This window comes from Strongylocentrotus purpuratus, unplaced genomic scaffold, assembly GCF_000002235.5.
Source record: "Strongylocentrotus purpuratus isolate Spur 01 unplaced genomic scaffold, Spur_5.0 spur5_scaffold_9, whole genome shotgun sequence".
Lineage (NCBI taxonomy): Eukaryota > Metazoa > Echinodermata > Echinoidea > Camarodonta > Strongylocentrotidae > Strongylocentrotus > Strongylocentrotus purpuratus.
In genome coordinates, this window is record NW_022145615.1 from 17,798,821 (window position 1) to 17,820,135 (window position 21,315).

General features: G+C 37.6%; 1 protein-coding gene across 1 annotated transcript; it reads left to right on the forward strand.

The window, feature by feature from the left end:
• Positions 1-250: 250 nt before the first annotated feature.
• Positions 251-15,672, forward strand: LOC592972 (ATP-dependent Clp protease ATP-binding subunit clpX-like, mitochondrial). The gene is made up of 10 exons (XM_011679281.2): positions 251-839; positions 1,770-2,048; positions 2,653-2,786; positions 4,401-4,572; positions 7,276-7,461; positions 8,559-8,723; positions 10,218-10,471; positions 10,847-11,146; positions 12,371-12,463; positions 12,920-15,672. Exons 1-10 carry the CDS (start codon positions 743-745, stop codon positions 13,085-13,087), a joined length of 1,848 nt encoding a protein of 615 aa, XP_011677583.1. The 5' UTR covers positions 251-742; the 3' UTR covers positions 13,088-15,672.
• The last annotated feature ends 5,643 nt before the right edge of the window (positions 15,673-21,315 follow it).

Sequence of the window (21,315 nt, forward strand, 5' to 3'; positions counted from 1 at the left end):
GACAGCTTTTATACTTGGGTTAAATTTCGGTCTTATCATTTTACTAATAAAACTTGTTATAATATTTTGCACGGTTATTCATTTTAATTACATGTATATATTTTTAATAAATATTTTATTTTTTGTTATCAAAGTTTTTGAATGTCACGGTATTTACCAAACCATTTGAGGATTTGAAAAATTACAGTCTAAAAGCAAAGCCTTTCAAACGATGAATTGTGTGTGACGTAAGTATACGCGTTACGTGTATGCTGTGTATGTTATGTATGTTCTGACGATTAGCCATACTTCAACAATTTCTTGGTGGTGATATTTCTGCCAAAACACGCGACTAATTGTAGCAAATTAAAATTATAGTTTCTTAATTCGGATCTTTGTAATCGTCAAAACCTAAGCTCACTTGCAGCCATCTTAAATTTAAAGTACCAAAGAAAAAACCTTTCAGAAACGGAGCTGTTTGGTCATTGTTTGTTTGTGCAGCTCAGCTAACTGCATGCAGCTCTCGCATGCATACAGAACATACCGGAAAGTCGGCATCTGTACGCGATCGCATGATTTGGCAATTGGGGTCGTGTTTACTACTCGCTGTGGCAGCAACTCATTGCAGATTAAACATTAAACATAATCATTTCTTCATTTTATGTATGTAAAATATTTTCTTTGAATTCAAGACTGATGCGATAATAGGGTAGCAACATTGTAACAAGTCTGTTGTGCAATCGGGAGAAGACAACGTCAGAAAATGCCACCGTTATTACGCCAGCCAGCCGCCGTTGGCGTTGTTCGGGTCGCCCTGTTGTCCGGATCAAAACAAGCAAAACGCCCAATTTCAACGTCAGGTATGGTACTCGGTAGATATAAATTAGGTCTAGGCCTAGACTCTATTCATTGTTCACTGTCTGTAAGTTACACAGAATACACAGACTCACACCATCAACTTGATCAAACTGAAAGCCAAAGCCAAAACTGACTATTTCTTTACATCTTCTTCTTCTTCTTCTTCTTCTTCTTCCTCCGCTCTATCGGAGATCAGCAGCTACCAGGGTACTGCAGTTTGTCATAGCAGGCAGGATTGTCAAGTCAAGTAGAAAATGTATTAGCGATTGCATCATCTGGTGTTTTTATACATTATTAGTAGGCTAGATCTAGGCCTAATTACAAAGTTACAGATACAGATGGTGTATAGAGTCTAAGCGATAAGCCGTAAACATGGTCTTAAAATTATAACTTTTACTTTAAAAATGTGTTCGAGTGCGACTAAATTAGATGAACAATATTCCTATTCTGGTCCATAAGGCATGATCCATATTTCTACATGTAGACTATAGGGTAGGCCTAGTAAATCTTTATTATTATGTATGCAACTTTTATTACTAATAATATTAAAGCATAACAAGCAAATTGCAAAGCTCCCGCATATATTTGTATTGCTTTTCCTTCTTCTTTCTGATGAACGACATAATCAACCAGCATGTACAGACTACAGTACAGTTCCCATGATAACAATATTTAGTTTTACAATGTTCTTTTCCTGCTTCCTTGGTCCTCACTTCCTTAGACTTAGGCCAGCATGAGCGTCCTTTCAATTAGCTTTTCATGTTCATGAATTGGATTTTTTTTTAAATTAGACTCTATAGTTGGTAATTTTAGGAATGGGGCAGGCAGGGAAAAAAAATTAAAGTTAGAGGAACTAGAAACTACAGGTTTAGAGATCAGTTTTATCTTGCCTAATATTTTCATTGACCTTAACCATCTTTGTCCATTTACAGCTTGTTCAAGACATCTTATACAAAGGAACTGCCTTAGATTTAGAACACATCAACTGAGTAGGTTATCCGTCCCTGTACAATGCAGAGCTTTGAGTACCTCTCTACCCCATCTTTCCACCTCTGGGGATGACGATGGGTCAAAGAACGACCCGCCTCCAGCCAGGAGATCTTCTAGGGGTGGTGGAAGTAGCAGTAGTGGTGGCGATGGTGGAAACAAATCAAACCAGCTAAGCTGCCCTAAGTGTGGGGATCCATGTACCCACGTTGAAACATTTGTCTGTAAGTATTCATCACAGGAATCTTAATTTCACAAAATCCTTGTTTAGTTGCTGAAAAGGCTTTTGATAAGTACCAGCATAGACGCAGACGTACACTGTAGATGAAGGGAACTGTATTTACATGTACAATGTAGCATCATCAAATTTCTGATTTCAAATATATTACGTACATGTAGTATTCCCTTACATGGAAACCATGTAGACATGGGAAATGTTCCTGTATATTTACAAATTGCTATACCGGGTAGTGCTTTAATATGGGAGGAAGACAAGTAGACATCTGCAAATGCTACCAAAATGAAAATGTTGAGAAAAAAAAATGTTGCTCTTTTGTTATCGAAAGTATTTGTTCAGATTCGCTAATGTTTTGTATTGATCTGAAAGTTGAATGAATGTTATCTACATGTATGTTCATCACTTTATCAAGAAATGTCAGGATGTAACAAAGCAAAAATGTACATGTGTAAGTACAATGTATATGACGTGTGCCATGTATGATCAGTATGTGAAAATAAATGTACAACAATTGATTCTAAAGACCGTAATAATGAATCGTACAAAATGTATCTCATGATTTCATTTGGCATCTGTTTTTATCTTTACAGCTTCTACACGTTTTGTGAAGTGTGAAAAGTGTCATCATTTCTTTGTGGTATTGTCTGAATCAGACAGTAAGAAGAGTATGAAAGAAACCATCGCTCCTAAATCAGATAGACCACCGCCTCCCCCACCAAAGAAGGTAATTAAGTACTGCTCAATCTAAATATCTATTATGATGGATGGTTAGGGTAGCCTACCCTATGTTTGGTGCTTATTAATGAATTATGCATTCATCTACAATTCTTCATGTTCATTTGTACACCTGTTTTTTATAATTATCCAAAAATGAATTAATTAAGGCAACAAATTTAATTCTTGGACTTTGAAATTTTAATCTTGTGAGAAAGTTTCATTGTTGTGTTGCTAAAGGGTTTTTTTTTTTTTTTTTTAGGGGGGGGGGGGGTTCTTAATTGCCCATAACAGATTAGATTTGCATCAGTTGCATGTATTCACATGTTGTGTATAATATATACATGAACATGTTTAACAGGTTGTTGATCTAATGTTTAATTAAATAATAATGTATATGTACTGTAAATAATCTTTGATACAATAAAATACAGCTTATGACAAAGGTTTGAATGTATAAGCTTCCTGTGGAACTTGTTCACTTGAAAAGCGATACTAAGAGATACACTGTAGAATACAATGTAGTTTCTGTGTAGAGTTTTCCTGATATGTCCATGTATTTACAAAATGGTGCATGAATTTATAATGGGGCTATTAACCGGTTATTAACCCCCATTTAAAGTGATTAAAATTCTATCATAAATTCTCCTTGTGCTTTTAGATCAAAGTCCAGAAGTAAATTGACTCAATTCATAATAACATGTTTTCAAAGCCAGGTCAGAAACTCCAACAACATATTTACAAACCCTTAAGGAGGGAGTGAATACATGACTCTGTGATGCTCAATATTAGATTTTGACATGTTTATGGTTCCAAGTTCAAAATTTATAACATATGTACTGTACATGTGTACTCGGATAAAGACTAGATTGATGTAAATTGTGACAGGTCATGCTTCATTGTATTATTACCATTATGTGAGATTTGATTTTACAAAGATTAGTTTTGTTCTTAATGGTAATTGGTAAATATATTGATATGAAGAAAACATGACAAATGAACCAAGCAATAGTGCACTTGTGATGCACATTACTACATTACATGAATTGTACATGTTAGTAGGTTAAAGTACGGTAAAGTTTGAAAAGTGCCCAAGTTACTCCCTGAACACTGATAAGGTTATTTGAGAGTGCATTATAGGGTCAAATTTAACCACTTTTTAAAGTGTAGATGAAGGTGTAAATGACAAAGAAGAATTTTACATTGCAGTACTGTTTACAACTCACATGTATAGATACATGATGTACATGTATATGGTTATGTTGTTTTTTGTAATTGAATTATGACTAATGAGGGCAGCTTATTTGATCAGTTGCCATCATTTGATGTTTTCCTGATTACTTGTATTAAAGGGAACATTGTATTGTCCTTTTAGTTTCTTACATGTATACATGCTAGTATGCACTCCGACCTTACAGTGTACATGTTACAGTACATGTACACAGTGAGTTGAAGTCAGCTGCATCCTGGAAGGAAATGCATTTCCAAAGCAAAGGAAATGTTTGTGGTTTTCATTTCCTTTGAAATGGAGACAACTGCAAAATGTTAGTGATACATGGAGATGCATCATGAAGATGGAGTTGATCAAGAATTGTTCTTCTTTTCTTCTTCCACTACTGTCCAGATTTATGATTACTTAGACAAGTTTGTTGTTGGCCAGTCCCAAGCCAAGAAGGTGTTATCTGTAGCTGTATACAACCATTACAAGAGAATCTACAACAACATCCCAGCACCAGCTCAGAAGAATGGAGGTGACGTGGAGGGCAAAGGTCAAAGTGGAAACTTTACTCCCAGGGGTGAGTGTCAGATGACTTGCTTTTAGAAGCCGCAATGTTTCCCTTTTTAATTAAAAGGTCACATTTATGCGTATATTTGTTGTTTGATTGTGTTCTTGTCAAGGACTGGGATAAACAACACCAAAACAAATCACTAGGCGCGTCTTCATCATCTTGAGATTGCCAAATAGCCCGCTATTTCTGATTTGGGAAATAATCCCGAAGTAACAAGTCGCGTCTTCACTATCTCGAGATTCGACCTCGAAACTTGAAACTCGACCTTGAGAAACTAGCTCGATATATTTTGCTCAGCGTTAGCGCGTATTGCGAATCTTCAGTCTAGTGAAGACGCACGGGACAAATAGCTGGATATTTTGCCAAATAGTGGAATATTTTGCAAACTATCCCAAGATATCTTGGGATGACAATCCTGACCAAATATCCTTCTAATTGCTACTTCTGATGAAGACGCAAATTAGCTGGATAGTTTGCGATCGGGATAGTTCAAATAGCTGGATATTTGGCAATCTTAAGATAGTGAAGACAGGCCTACTGTTTCTTCTTTCAATGAGCATCACAGATATTCATAGCTTTTCAGCTACACAAATTTAACAATAAGTAGAAATAAATGAAGTGATGTTGAATTTTGAAGTAGAAAAACAGAAAATTCATTCTATTTGAAGCTCATGTCAACTACATGTAAACAAACCTGGAAGTGGACTTCCATTCACAGACAAGATGACTTTGTCAATCCAGTTCTAGGCCTGTGCATGTACATGTACATGTATACTGTTCAGCAATATCACTCAAAATAGAAGTCTGTATCATCTTTGTGCTGACCTAGATTAATGACACACCAACAACATGTTCATGTACTGTACTGTAGGCTGTTGGCAGGGCTTCACACTAACTTTTTGTAGAACGTCTGGAAGAGGGTCCAGATTGCACTTTGTACAGTCTGTATGACTCTGTATACTGTACAGGTCCTATGTAAAAACTTCAAAAATAATTAGTTTGGGTGTCAGGACTTACTGTACAGTACATGTATTGTATATTTTGCGTGCCCATGACATGCATCCCAGGCGCCTGTTATTTTAGAGGCCTGATGTAGGCCTGCATGTACATGTACAGTGTTTGTAGGTCTCCATACATGTAGAAGAACTAATTTTTTGGGCTTGGCAATATGAAGTACACGTATGTACATGTTGATTTACATGTTTACCATTCTGAACACACGATAAGTGAAATCTTCCCATAACATGTACATGTATTTAAGGGAGTTTGATTGTGAACATGTGTGAAGATTTACATGATAAAGTCCAGCAATCATGTATGTTGATCACATGATGTACTGAGGATCCCGTATACATGTATATACAATGTAAATGTACATCTGACACCTGTACATGTACACCTGTAGGCCTCCATGAATAAAATTCATGTTTAGATATTCTGCATGTACATGTTATGAATTCAATCCATGCAGCCAGAAAAACAGACTCAGATTTTTCAAAGGACATGTACATGAACATGTGTCATACACAAAATTACTTCTGTGTACTTTGGAACAGTATAACATCCCCTTTTTACTGTTTTGCAGAATATTTTTGTTAGTAACTACACACATGTATTATGATGACCTCAGCTGTTACGTGAGCTCATTGTACTTTGGACTCTCTCTGACAATATTGTAGGCTACACCTTTGTGTGTTGGGTCAGTATTTACACTGTCCAGGTCTGTTGACCTGATATGAGTGTCAGGTCAAGAAAACATGCCATCATAACAATAGGGTCTAGTCACATTTACTACCTTTTGGAGGACTTTACATGTACATTGTGTTAATTATTACCTCGGTCATTGGATTCAATTGCTAATCTGCACATGACAGTGCACACACTCTCTGCTCCCTAGGGAGTAATCCGGCCAGGCGATGTTTTAGTACACATGCCAATCCAATCACATTGACATTTTTCCTTCCTCATTTAATACCTGGGTGGAGACCAGCAAATGTACATGTACATGTAGATCAATGTCTTGACAAGGACATTAGTGCCACGGTGGGACTCAACAGCTAACCATGGTTACATGTACACTGTACATGTATCCATTAGGTCAGGAAACCTTCCAAATTATGAAAGATAATGCAAACTCAAATATTGTGATTGTCATTAGTTTAATTATTGGCTACATGTACTGTTTGTGCACACAAACATATGACCATGTTATGAAATGAATTTACATGTAGGTGAAAGTGAGAAAAAGTTTACAGTATATAAATGTACACTGTATATTACAAAAGCTTTGGAAATGTGCTGTTTTGAAGAAGCTTTGAACATTGAATACACTGTGAGAAGCACTTTATTTACTCCCTAAACGTTGATTAGTTCATGCGAGAGTGCAATACAGTGCCAAATTTTTCCACTTTCAAAATTAAAGGTTTGAAATTAGTTGTGTACATGTAAATGACAAGGAAGAATTTAAAGCTTATCTGCCATAGTTTACAGGAGGGATTAAAGTGCCCTGCAAGGTCACTGGACAAGTGGTTATCTCATCAACTCAGCTCTCAGTTAACATAAGAAAAAGAGGATCATGGGGGACCAATGGTCACCGATTAGGCATTGTTTGTTATATAGAGGGCGCAAGTAGCTACGAGTAGTGCAGTGGGCCTTTAATATTGCCACATTCTTTTTACAAATCTCATATGGTATGCATCTAATTTCCAGAACTCTTACAACTCGCTGGCATCAGTAATCAAGGCAATGCCCTAGGGGCTTCATCTGGTCAGCAAGGGGCTCAAGGACCTACAGAAACTGACCATCAGCATAGGGGTAGTGAACTTCTTTATGCTAACGTCTTTGACCTGAAGCTGGACAAGAGTAATATCCTCATGCTCGGACCAACTGGATCAGGTAAGATCACCAGCAAAGCTTATTCAAATGTTTTCTTCTTTTTTTTTTTGGTGACTCTTCCACCAGTCCTATGAGTATGAGGACCAGAATAAGAGTATTGAATTGTTACATCTACCCAGTACTTATGTATGGTAGTGAAACGTGGACTTTAGCCTCTGATACTAAAAAGCGTTTGGAAAGTTGCGAAATGTGGTTTTAAGAAGAACTATGAAAATCCCCTGGACTGACAAAGTTAGTTATTTGGAAGTTCTTACACGAGCTGGAGTGCAAAGGAAAATGATATGTGAGATGTTGATTAGGCAGTTGAAGTTCATGGGTCACAATGCACATAAAGAAGGCCTAGAGAATCTTGCTTTGACAGTGCAAATTGTGGGAAGAAGGAGTAGGGAAGAAGGAGGATACTTTGGATGGACAGTCTGCAGAAATTGTTGGAAGAGAGAGGAGTGGTACTAATACAGAAGGCTAGGAGCTGAGGGTTGTGGAACAGCATGATCGCCAAAGTCAAACGATATGGCACATAGAGAGAGAGCCCACCAGGCCATCACTTGTTCATGGCACAGTCCTAATGATTGTGGAGACATACCGCAACTCTCCTAATTGACCATTTCGGAATGTAATTAAATATAATGCACAAATCTGTGTTAAGTGCCTCGTTACAAATGATTTCATTCACCTGTTACAAAAAATTGTATTTTAATAGTCAGAACGCGAATTGCCTACATTACGTGTTGTTAGGTAGGGCAAGCCATTATGTTTCTCATATTTCATACATTAGATATAATTTTCCTTTTTTTTGTCTGATTTATTTCAAATTTATTTTATTTTTCGCTTTAATGCAAATAGTTTTTTACAAAGGTTGGATTGCCCTTTTATTTTCATCAGCCACCATCAGGACAATATGCCAACTTTAATTGTTGGGCTTGCTGGGAGAACTTTCAATTTGTAAAGAAATTTTGACTTGCACCCAGTAAATATAGATAAACATTATTGAATGTGTGTCATGTGAAATACCGGTAGTAAAGCATTTTTGTCTTCAGATGCTCTTTCTCCCTTTCGATGGGTGATCAATAAATAAGCCTGATCTTCTATTCTGACAGGGAAAACCTTATTAGCCCAGACGATAGCCACATGTCTAGATGTACCCTTTGCCATCTGTGACTGTACCACCCTAACCCAGGCCGGGTACGTAGGAGAGGACATCGAGTCTGTTATAGCCAAGCTGCTCGCTGATGCCAACTTCAATGTAGAGAAGGCACAACAGGGTAAGAATCTAACTTCTCCTGGGACCCGTTTCACAAAACTTGTCATCAGTTGACCGTTATTGTTATAAGCTACTAAAATCCTTGCTTCTAATTTGTTATCAGCAGATTTGTCACTGATTTTTTTCATTTGTTATGACAAAAGGCTTTGTGAAACACCCCTCTGGGCCCGTTTTCTAAAGAGTTTTAATTGATCCAAATCAATCGTAGGGTACTTTAAAAGTTGCAAGTCCTCTAATCACAAGTTTGCAGTCTCCTATCTAATATGTACATAAGGTAGTTGCAATTGATATCAATCGCAAATAAGCAATTAGTTGCAACTGTTTATAAGGAAAGGCCCTGATTTGTAGAGGATTCTACTATTACTTTTCCTGAAATAGAAACAAGTATAAGCTGACTGAATGCGCCTAGCAGGCAGCCGTCTCTGTTTTTGCTCTGAATTTTACCGTGTTTTACTGATAATCTGAGTGTATGCTGTTTTATTGTTGATCAACTGTCATCTTATGTACTTGTGACACTGCATGACATTTTTGAGGTGATGTACATGTATTTATATATTAGATACTGGAAACTGTTTTTCTAAATTTTGATTCAACGGATGTGTACACAGTACATGCAAGTAAAGCCATTTTACACTGGGCTGTTACACATGTACTATACTGCATGGATGTGTGAACGTCGTTCGTGTGTGACTGATTTGCCTATCCGTGGTGTGACATTCATCTACATACAATGGAAATGAATCAATAAATACCATTTATCTATCTATCTATCTATCTAATTATGGTAGAAACATCTTTATGGCCATCGATTCTGTAGAAGTATACATGTACATGTTAAATGTACATGTATGTTGAAGGCTCATAGCTGTTGTGCTGTTTCCACACATGTGAAGTTATTGATGAGAATACTTTCTTCACTGAGTAGTAAAAACAGAAATCCCAAGATAAACTAGGAAATTGCATTGAATTAAACCTGGAGTATAGGACCAGCTACATGTAGGTAAGATTGGATAGTTTTTGAGGCAGATGCACTCATGACCACACGTAGTGAGATTGTGACTTTGCTGTACGGTTAATAGGTAGTTTCATATCATGAGGACTTTAAAATATTTTTGTTTTGTGATTTATCAATACCATTGTGTTTTGTATATTTTTGGTTGTGCATAGTTTTTGTTACTGTAGGTCTCACCTTTAAAGCCCCACTGCACTACTTATAGCTACTTGCGCCCTCTGTATAGCAACTAATGCCTTATCGGTGCCTGTTGGTCCCCTATGATCCCCTTTTTCTTATGTTAATTGAGAGCTGATTTGATGGGATAACCACCTGTCAGTAACTTTGCAGGGAGGTCTAATCCCATCTGGCCAAACTAGTGCAGACAGGCTTTAATACTTGCCAGTCAATTCTCACTATTGTCACTGTCCCTGTGTGGAGCTCTGCGAGTTTGTAATACAGGTTGCGCATTATTCATACCCTTGCTCTGAACTTATTCCGTAGGTATAATCTTCCTTGATGAGGTGGATAAGATCGGAGCTGTCCCCGGGATCCATCAGCTACGCGATGTAGGAGGAGAAGGTGTTCAGCAGGGTCTACTGAAGCTCCTGGAAGGAACCGTGGTCAACGTTCCTGAGAGAAGCTCTAGGAAGCTCAGAGGAGAGAGTGTCCCTGTGGACACCACTAACATCCTCTTTGTTGCTTCGGGTGCCTTCAATGGACTGGACAGGATAATCAGTAGGAGAAAGCAACAGAAGGTGAGACATCTCATCCCTACTCCCTTCAGCTTGAAAATAAAAGAGAAATATGAAGAAAGATTGAAGAAGACAACATTTCTCAGTGTGTGTAAGGATGGGGTCCTTTAACCACTTTATTATGATATCAACTAAATTAATTTTTTTCATATAATACACTGTACACAGCACATTTCGAGTCACAAGCAAATGGCATATGAGATCTTTTGACACACTGACTATAGTCCCTCCGATGTCTGGGTGTCAAGTCTGTTGAGAACGTGTTATCCACCAAGATTCATTATGTATTGGCATGGTTAAAAGTGCATTCAAAGCTTTGTTTTCTAGATGACCTTGTGAATAATTTCACAAGTTTGTAAACGATTCCTCTGAATGCAGTACCTGGGCTTTGGAGCTCCAGCCAACGAGAGTCAAGGCCGCCGCGCCGCCTCCATCGCCGACCAAACCAACCAATCGGAAGGCTCCAGTGCCAAGGAAGACAATGAGGAGAAGGACGCTATGCTGCGACTGGTGGAGTCCAGGGACATGATTGAGTTTGGTATGATCCCCGAGTTTGTGGGTCGTTTCCCGATCTTTGTCAGCCTGGGCTCGCTGGATGAAGAGATGTTACAGCGTATCCTGACAGAGCCACGCAATGCCATCATACCTCAGTTTGAAGCTCTCTTCAAGATGGACTCGGTAAAATACCCATTTATTTATCAGTGCCGTTAAAGATAAAATTACTGGGTGAAAGATTTTGCTAATAGCAGAATTGCATTTAAAGAGAGGCTTTTTCCTAATTTATGTAGAAAAATAACTATGTTTTATTATTATAGGTATGCTTGCATGTCTTTGGGTACCAGAGAGGTATAGTGAGGGTTGTTCCGATTTTTGTTAAAGGTGAAATTCAAAGAAAATCACAAATATGTCAACTAATGTATCACTAGAAACTAGTAAGCTAACAGATGGCCATCATACAAGTTTTAGGTCAACTACATATCAGGTGATTTATAAAAATACAAATACAACCACCTCCATAGCAGCTGGGATATACGAGAGATTCGCCGGAAAAATAACGATGTCTTAATGACGTCACTATATGGACCAATACTGCCCAAGCAGACGACATCCCATAAAAAATGAACATAATTGCAAAGCTATTATTTATCAAATTATAATGAGTTTAGTGTATATAAGTGTAATGGCATGTCAAACCATTCAAAAGGGGATATGACCCGAATCTGATAACTAAAATCTTTTGCTTGTAAATACACAGGATAAGGGTTAATAAACAATCAAAGAAACCAGACTTTCAAATTTAAAAACCCCCGGAACGATATTAAGGACGGCATTTGTTCCCTCTTGAAACGCCAAACATACGGTGGTGTGTGCAGCTCAATATACAATGGCGTCTTATTTTGTTTACAAGCGACAGATTCCTTTATTTTTGTATCGCTGCATTTTTCATCAAAATAAAACCATGCGCCGGGTTTAGAGTGAGGCAATAGATTATACATTTAGCCTGACGGTAGTGAAGTAAGAGAAATAACTCAAGAGAAGATGAAAACACAGGCACTGAAAATGTGTGAGATGTCATGGGACATCGTCTGCTTGTGCAAATCATGTCCATACTGTGATCCCACACATCTCAGCAGCGTTCGGAAAACAAGCAAAACAGTAATCTATATTTGCCACTCTCAACTAATGTGGTTATATTGGCATGTTTACGCATGTGAAATGACGCCTTGCCATAAGACTCCTCAGGGAGCGGAGCGTGTGCACTCTCATGTGCGGATTAGCAGTTGAATCCCGTGACTGGGGTAAAGATAATTACAATCTGAAGTGCTTAACAACATATTATTGAGCTCTGTACAAATGTGACTATTACTGTTATTAATTCAGTAAACGCTTTCTTCCCCACAGTGTCAGCTAACGATTACTGATGATGCCTTGAAAGCTGTCGCCCAGTTAGCCTTGGAGAGGAAGACTGGTGCCCGAGGTCTCCGGTCTATCATGGTAAGCCATGTCTCTCCCCCCCCCCCCCCCCCCCCTTTTTCTTCTCTCTCTCTCTCTGTCTCTCACATCACAAACAGGCCCTGTTGTATAAAACTTGTTATTCTGCCACAAATATATGACAATTTTGCTCATATCCAGTCAAATGTAAGGATTTCAGTAGCTTATAACAATTATTGTATCTTTTTTTGATAAAAAGTTTTATGAAACAGAGCCTAGTATAGTTGAGAACTACGACATCGTTAAAAGTATCAAATCTGAGTTGACAACTTTTCTATCTTTAATTGGAAAGGTTTTACAGGCAGATATGATACTCATTAATAATTTGTTTTAGGGTTTGTTTATTTTGCTTTTATCTTGTGGATTGATTTTCATAATAAATAGTGCCAACCAAAAGTTTTACATTAATATTATCGTTTTTGCGAATTTAAACTGTCTAGCTATCGTTTTATTTAACAGGAGATCATCCTGCTAGAGTCAATGTTTGAGATCCCAGGGTCCGACATCGAGGAGGTCATCGTGGATGCAGAGGTCGTCCAGGGTAGGAAACAACCAGAGTTCATCCAAAAGACCACCAGACCTGTCGACTCAGCTCCACCCATCCAAGCAGAAGCAGTCACAGTCTGAGAGTCTCAATCCACTGCCCACGTCAAATCAATGAAATCATACATTTCCTTTCGAAGTTGCCTCAAAATGAAACCTATTTTAAACAATTTGTGAAGTGATAATCAAGTGTACACTTTCTCACATCGTATATTATTTTTTAGCTAAGATGACACATTCTTTTCATACATTCTTCTTTAAATTCAGCTTTTGAAACAAGATTATAAGAATTCATACTTCATGTGAATATCCTATTTGAATTTTGTGTACATTTCATTGTCTAATCAGTGTGCTCTCAAATCTGTTATTTACTTCTCTTTTCTTTTAAGAATAGAGCTCTATTTAATCCTTTTAATTATGATATGCTAAAGTTATTCTCTGTTTAAAAAAATTAAATTAAAAAATCTGTTTTTCTTGAATAAAAAGAATGTGCAAAAAAAGTCTGAAATTACAGTTTCAAGACATACATAATGTAAGCTTCAAAGGCGTCAAAATTGATAGCAATTATATAGGTTACCCTTGCTTTCCCCAACACATACCAACTTTTATGGGTGAATTGGCGTTTGTGGCGTTTGGTCTACTACTCAATTAGTCTATTCCCATATAGTCTACACCCAGCCCCTTTACTTTCCACTTGGTCTCATTTTCATTTTGTCAACTTATCATTAATGACCTTTTAGGCTTATAGTCATTTGGCCCAATTTCCATACGGTCTAATATCTAATTAGTCTGCTACCAATTTGGTCTATTGATCATGTAGTCATTGATAGTAGACTTATTGGAGATTAGACCAAATGACTATTAGCCAAAATGGTAATTAGACCAAATGATAAGTAGACAAAATCATTATTAGACCACGCAGACAGTAAACGGACTGGGTGTAGACCATATGGGAAGAGACGAATAGGGTAGTAGACCAAACGGCAATAAAACCCTTTCATGCTCCCAGTATGAGGCAACTAAGGGCCTTGATTTATGAGGACTGCTTGCTAAATCATTTGCAATTTCCCAATATATAAGTGCTTGTCCGCCATTTATCATTTGAATAAGCTGTTCTTGTATACCATGTATATCCTCTTCATGCAATGTTGCCATACCAGTGTAAATATGTGTAGTTGTCACTAGTTTCTTGAACAAGATGCTTGTATAATTTTTTCTTCTTCTCTTCGATGATACGATATGTACATAAGATTGACTCTGAATTACTTACATTTGAACAAACGAGGAGTTGGTAGCTTTTATATGTGATCTTTACTGGCAGTGATCTGCTTTATTAGGCAAACATTAACTGTATTTTTATTTAAGGTGAGGAAAATAAAGTAAGTAATGGAAAGGAATGGAAGGGGGGTAATGGCTTTGAGGTATAACATTACAAAATTAAGAGAGATTATGGTTGCCATGATATATAGGTGCTTCTCTTTGTTGTCAAACTACCATTTTCTTTTCTTCCTTTTTTTGGGGGGGGGGGGGGGTAAAATAGCATTATAAAGAGTTCGTGTCCATCATGTTGTCATGCTCCTGGCCCGTTAGGAATGCCAGAAATTAATAATGTTAACCACATTTTTATGCCTCCGTTACGAAGTAGCCGGAGGCATTATGTTTTCGGGTTGTCCGTCCGTCCGTACGTACGTACGTACGGTTCTCGTGATCGCGTTATCTCAAGAACCATGGATTCCTGCCAAACTTAGGACATGTATGTATCTTGCAGAGCTAATGAATTAATTAGATTTTGGGTTCACAAGGTCAAAGGTCACAGTGCTCATTATGTATGCAAAAATAGCTCGTGATCGCGTTATCTCAAGAACTGATTGATGGATTCCTGCCAAATGCAGGACATGTATGTATCTTGCTGAGCCAATGAACTGATTAGATTTTGGGGGTCATGAGGTCAAAGATAAAAGGGTCATACATATATATGAAAAATAGCTTGATATTGCGATATTCTGAGGTCCTGTTATAAATGGATTACAATTAAACTTGAATTTGAAAAATTGGTTCTGTTTTGGTTTGTGAAATCGCTCTATGGCAGAGGCATCATTTTCGACTGCGTGCAGTCGAAGTTCCATCTAGTTTTTTCTCTTTTTTCTGCTCATTAGGTAAAACTCGTTTAAAATGCATATTGCATTCGCTGTTTAGTGCCCATGCATATATCTGAGGAGAAAGGTGTGCCTATTGTAATTCTATATCATTGGGAGTTTACACATACCTGTTGTGATGGTTCATGGTATGATCTATAATGATGATGGGAGATGCTGCCAAGTTTCTTACCCAGTCATAACGTTCTGATTCTATAATTTTGACGGAACTGCTCAAATGTGCATATGATGATTTGTAAAGTAAATGACACTATTTTTCTACACATTTTTTTTTTTTTTTTTGTAGACAAGATTATAAACATGTGTCATGCCTCTCTGAAAAATCTATATTCAAGAACATGGTATGTTCATTGTACAAGTGTTCTTTGAACACAGATAGAGGACAAATTATTTCATTGAGAACTCTAATTGCATGTTTTATACTGTGTGTGGTGATTTATCACATTTTAGCATGTAGTAGAGCACATGTTCCCCAAGGAGAGAAATGTACACTTGAACTACCTATTTCTTGTCAGAATTACAACAGAATACTTATCACTTTATTGTTAAAGGGATCGTTTAACAATGTTAAATCTCAGATGCACGGCCCTACGTGTTATCAGTGTCTGTGATATGGTGTTATATTGAAGCCCTAAAAAAAATTGCGCTTCAAGATGATCAAGAAGTGCCTCAAAAAAGTAAAAACCTTTGAGTGACCGGTTTTACCATACTTGTTTTCCCCAATAGACTGTAGTGTTATGATAACCGTTTGGTAAACGCAAAATTTGATTTCAATTTCCAATCATAAATATTTTGATAATCGGACAGTCAATCGGCTTGTAAAAGTCATGGGGTTCCTGACTGGCCTAAAAGTTTATAATTATCATTGCAGCATGAGCTAAATCAAGGATTTTTTTAAAGGATCAAAGACAGTGTAACCGGATCCCTTTAATATTGATGAGTTTATAATCCCACCAACATTTTCACCACCAATTGTTGGTAAACTAAGATCTAGAATAATCTACACTTAATCCTCTATATCCAAGGCTGTGTCCTTCTTTTTGATAGATGTGGAATTTAAGGAATCTAGGTGTTTAGGTCCGTCTATAGATTCTACCTCACACCAAAACTGTCTGGAGTTATCAAAATATAGGGCTGTATTAAAGAAGGCCTTCATCATTGTCTGTGTTTGATCTCCCCCAACTTTGATATCTGTCATTAGTTTCTTTGGAATATTAGTGCAAATTCAGTACAATGATTGTTAGATAATGCTCATGTTTGTATGTTTAAAGCACCGGCAGTCGTCTATGAGGCAGCTGTATTTGGTCAGTCGTGACATTCCTGACATTTATAGATCACTCTTCAGTCTTGTTTTTTTTTTAAAGTGAAGTTTACTTTGAAATTCAACAAATATTATATAAAAGAAGGATTTGTGTGCAAATAATATGCCCCAGAGCCTTGGGAACGATTTGTAATTTTATTTTGAGAAAGGAAATATTTCCCCCTAGTCTTGGTAGTCATTTACTGTCATTTAGGAGCAGATTTTTTTTTCTTCTGATGACATTTAGGAGCAGATTTTTTTTTCTTCTGATGACATTTAGGAGCAGATTTTTTTTTCTTCTGATGATATTAGATTTATTGATTTCTTTGGAAATCTTAAAATTTTAAAATTCTCAAGAGCAGGAAGCAAGGTTTCATTATGTAGACTTGGATAAGTCCAAAGATTTTAGAATGGTTCCATTTTTTGTTCCTTTTATAAGTTGTAGCATTGATCAAAGTCTCCATGCCATACATGTACATTATTGCGGTACCCTTGATTTTGATATCAATGGTATGATGTAAACCTTTTAAATAATAAATAACCAGGGTTCTATTAAAAAAAAAAAATCTGTTTCAAGTTAGTCTGCGGTACAGTTGCATGAAGGAGTTATTAATTTTGGACATACAGTTGATTTCCTTTAACTTGCAATACATTTTCTGTTTTCATGTCACAGGGCCCATTACTCTATGTATGTAAGTTACTATGTCTACTATACCCCTGTGTCATAATTATGCAGAGCTTTAGAGAAAAACCAGGCATTTATGGCATCTGTATATATTTTACTTATTTCAGAGATACTGTAAGGTATATCATGGTATAATACTCTTAATAAAAACCAATGGAAAATTTAAAAACATGCCGAGTCTCAAATGTGTGTACATGATTTCAAAACTAAAACATTTGCTGTATCATCTCAACCTGCTCCTTGTTCTAACAATAGACCATTTTTGCAATGGAGTTAAATTTAAAGCCCCTCTAAAAACGTTGGGACCCCCAAATTCTAAACAAAAAAAGTTATGGCAAAATTTCAATTCAATTTTACAATGATATGAAAGAGGTTTGGGGAGGTTTGTCATCTAAAAACCCTTCTGCAAGGATTTTCAAAACAAATGCGCTGCCTGACACCAAATATTGATGAAAGAATTCAAAATTTAGGTTTTGTGTCGAAAGGCAGAAAACCTAAATTTTGTTTTCTTTCATCAATATTCACCGTCAAACCTATTTATTTTGAGAACCCTTGAAGAAGTCGGTGTTAAATGACATCCTTATTCACTTCACTATACAATTAAAGTGAAATTTTGCCATCAAAATGTTGAGGTTCCCAACAATTTAGAGAGGCTATGAGTTTGTTTAAGTGCCTCGTTACGAATTATTTCATTAACCCGTTACAAATAATTGTATTTCATTACTGAGTAGTCAGAATGCAAATTGCATACACTAATTATCGCTCGGTAGGACAGACGCTATGGCTTTTCCTATCTAACAACATGTACTATATGTGATTTTCATATTTCAGACTATTGAAATACAATTATTCCTATCTAACAACATGTACTATATGTGATTTTCATATTTCAGACTATTGAAATACAATTATTCATTTCAAGTGAATGAAATATTTGTATTGAGGCACTTGGGCAAAAGAAGAAAAAGCATTTGGTTGTCCTCGACCGCCCGCTCGTCATTTTCAGGCCGCTCGTATTTTTGTATTTTTAAATATATATATATATAAATATATATATATATATTTTTTTTTTTAATTTTATTTATTTATTTATTTATTTATTTATTTATTTTTTTTTTATTTATTTTTTTTTTTTTTGGGGGGGGGGGGGGAGCAATCTTAAAAGCCAAACGTACCATTATATGCATTTTGCAAGGATCACAATCCGTCCCGTTGCCAGTTTGGTCTTTTCAGTATGCAATTCTATATTTATTAAACTTGCCATGTTTATTTTTCTAAGTCAATTAAAATGCTGTTCATTCAAATCAGGTTCTGAGCTTTAAAGCACATCTGTACTAGTTTACAGGAGGAATTAGACCACCCTGCAAGGTCACTGGACAGGTGGTTATCTCATCAAATCAGCTCTCAGTTAACATTATATAAAAAGGATCATGGGGACCAATCCCTGGGACCAATTTTCACCGATTAGGCATTGTTTGCTACATAGAGGGCGCAAGTAGCTATAAGTAGTACAGTGGGGATTTAAAAGGTGCTGTATTTCAAAGCCAAGAATACTTTCTGTGTTGGTCTTGATACACATTGTACATTAAACTAAATATTAAAGTGTTTTATTGACTTCGTTAGTTTAAATGTTTGATCTCCCAATGATTTTTTGTTTTTTTATGGAAAAAATATATATATATATATATATATATATTTTTTAATGGGATAAATTTAAAAACAATAAAAAAAGACCCCCAAAAATGAAATTAAAAAAAAATAAAAAAATAAAAAAATCCGCCACTACTCCAGAAAAGCAATCGAGGACAACCAAATGATTTATGTTGTTGTTGGCCTTAACAATAGGGACTTTTAAATTTGCACAACGACAACGTGGATTGCTACGATCGACGTCCTTTTAATGCACTGCCTTGAATTGACGTCACACGTATCAGTCCATGATTTATGCATGAGCAGGACTGCACTACGTGTAGCTACTTGCGCCCTCTATATAACCTAAGCGGTACTCGTTGGTCGGATTTGGTCCCCCATTATCCTCTTTTTCGTATGTTAATTGAGAGTTGATTTGATGAGATAACCACCTGTGTGTGACCATGCAGGGAGGTGTAATCCCCCCTGGCCAAACTAGTGCAGATATGCTTTAATGCTTTTGCATTGCAAACTGGTCTGTTGTCATACCCTAGTCGCAACGTTGCGACTGATACCAAACTGACGACACACCTGAATGGCCAAGTAATTAGTCTGTTTAGAGAGGGTTTGGAGGTTCATGGCAGTGTGATATTACACATGAACTATTCCAACCTTCAATTTGTTTTGGAGCATGGCAGAAATGTCAGAGGATGACATGTTACATTGAAGTAAAAATCCATAATACTGTCGACGAAGAAGATGATGTTGAGTTTTAATGTGGTGTATAAATTATAAAGAAAGAAATGTCAATACAAATGTACGCATCCTTCTGTTTTACACAAAACAATCTCTCTCTCTCTCTCTCTCTCTCTCTCTCTCTCTCTCTCTCTTTCTCTCTCTCTCTCACCCATACACGCACGTACACACATACATCTGATAATAACTGATCCTGAAGGTACATTTTGTAAACAATTAGTTTTTACATTTTGAGGTTAACATGGATTTTTTTTTTGGTTATTTGTAGAGATATGTTTTTAACGTTTGAAGGCGATTTTATTTGTTACATACGTGCAGGCGCGTACGCAGGGGGGGGGGGGGGGGGGGGGGGTGTTTGGGGTTAACCCCCCCCCCTTGAGTTATTTTTTGTATGTGTTTGTTTTGTGTATGATTTTTGTGAACCCCCCCTCCCCCCTTTTATTATGCCAATGGCTGACCTAAAAAAGGATGACCTTACCCGCCCCCCCCCCCCAACGGAACTAAATGTCAAATTTTCAAATTTCGAGACCAGAAAACAAAAAATGTCCTCTCACCTCCCCCCTCCCCCCCTCCCCCCCCACCCCCCCCCCCCCCCCCACTGAGCGACTTTTTGGCCGGCGCGATTTTCAAATTTTCCTGAGTCTTTGCGAAATGTTGGGCCCGATTTTAACCCCCCCCCCCCTTGAAAAAATCCTGCGTACGCCACTGCATACGTGGCTGCATTGGGTGTGCAATTTGTTTACATCTGTGGGCCTACATTGGGGGGGGGGGGGAATTGTAAACGTGTAAGGGGACTAGGGGGGTCCCTGAAGCTGTCGGATTTAGCTTGATAAAGGACTCAAATTGGCATGGGAGCCTAGTTCAGGTGCGGATCCAGGACTTCTTAGGGGGGGGGGGCAAATTTGAAATCATGCAAGCCGAATTTCGGTACGTAATGGTAACCAATAAAGTAGTGGCGTAATCCTTGGGGGGGGGGGGGGGTCAGAAGAAAAAAATCCGCATCACCACCACCCTTACATGCAAGCCCTGCTGAACGTTTTTCAAAGTGGGTGGGGGGAGGGGAGCTAAAGTTTTTACGATCAGGAAGAGCGTAGCGTAAATTGGCGTGGGGTCTAGACACGGCGGGGGTCAAGGGGCGGAGCCCCCAGAAGTTCAGGGCGTATGGGCATTTAATTACGGGTAAATGAGCATATTTTTACACCTTATTTATGCCACTGGCAGGTCACTAATTGGCGTGGAATCCAAGGGGCTGAGCCCCTGCAAGCTCAGGGGTTTACTTGCTGTAATGAGTTAATATTTATATTATTGTGATCAAATATTAATAAATAAATAAAGGAATAAATATTCAAATACATTCGTTCAATGATGATAGAAGAAGCAATACAAATCGCAACTGGCATGATCTGTCCTTATTTTCCTCCTTTTCTTTTTCTCCTCTCACTCACTAGCTATTTGCCGAGGGGGGGGGGGGGGGCAAGGGCCTTTCGGCCCTCCGATCCACACTATATTGGCGGGCTTAATCGCAACTGATCTCCCCCACTTGTCTTCTTCCTCTTCTCTTTACCTTCCCTTCCTTCTCTCTCTTGTAAGTTTGCTGGGTGGGGGGAAGCGCCATTTTGTCCCCCGATATAGGCCTACACGTTGTTGGCGGGCTTAATCGCAACTGACCTCCCCTTCTTTCCATCCTTTTCTTTTCTTCTTCCTCTTTCAGTTCCCTTCTAGCTCTCCTCTTTCACTTTCCCTTCTTATGGGGGAGGGGGGGGGGAGAAGCAAAGGCCTTTTAGGC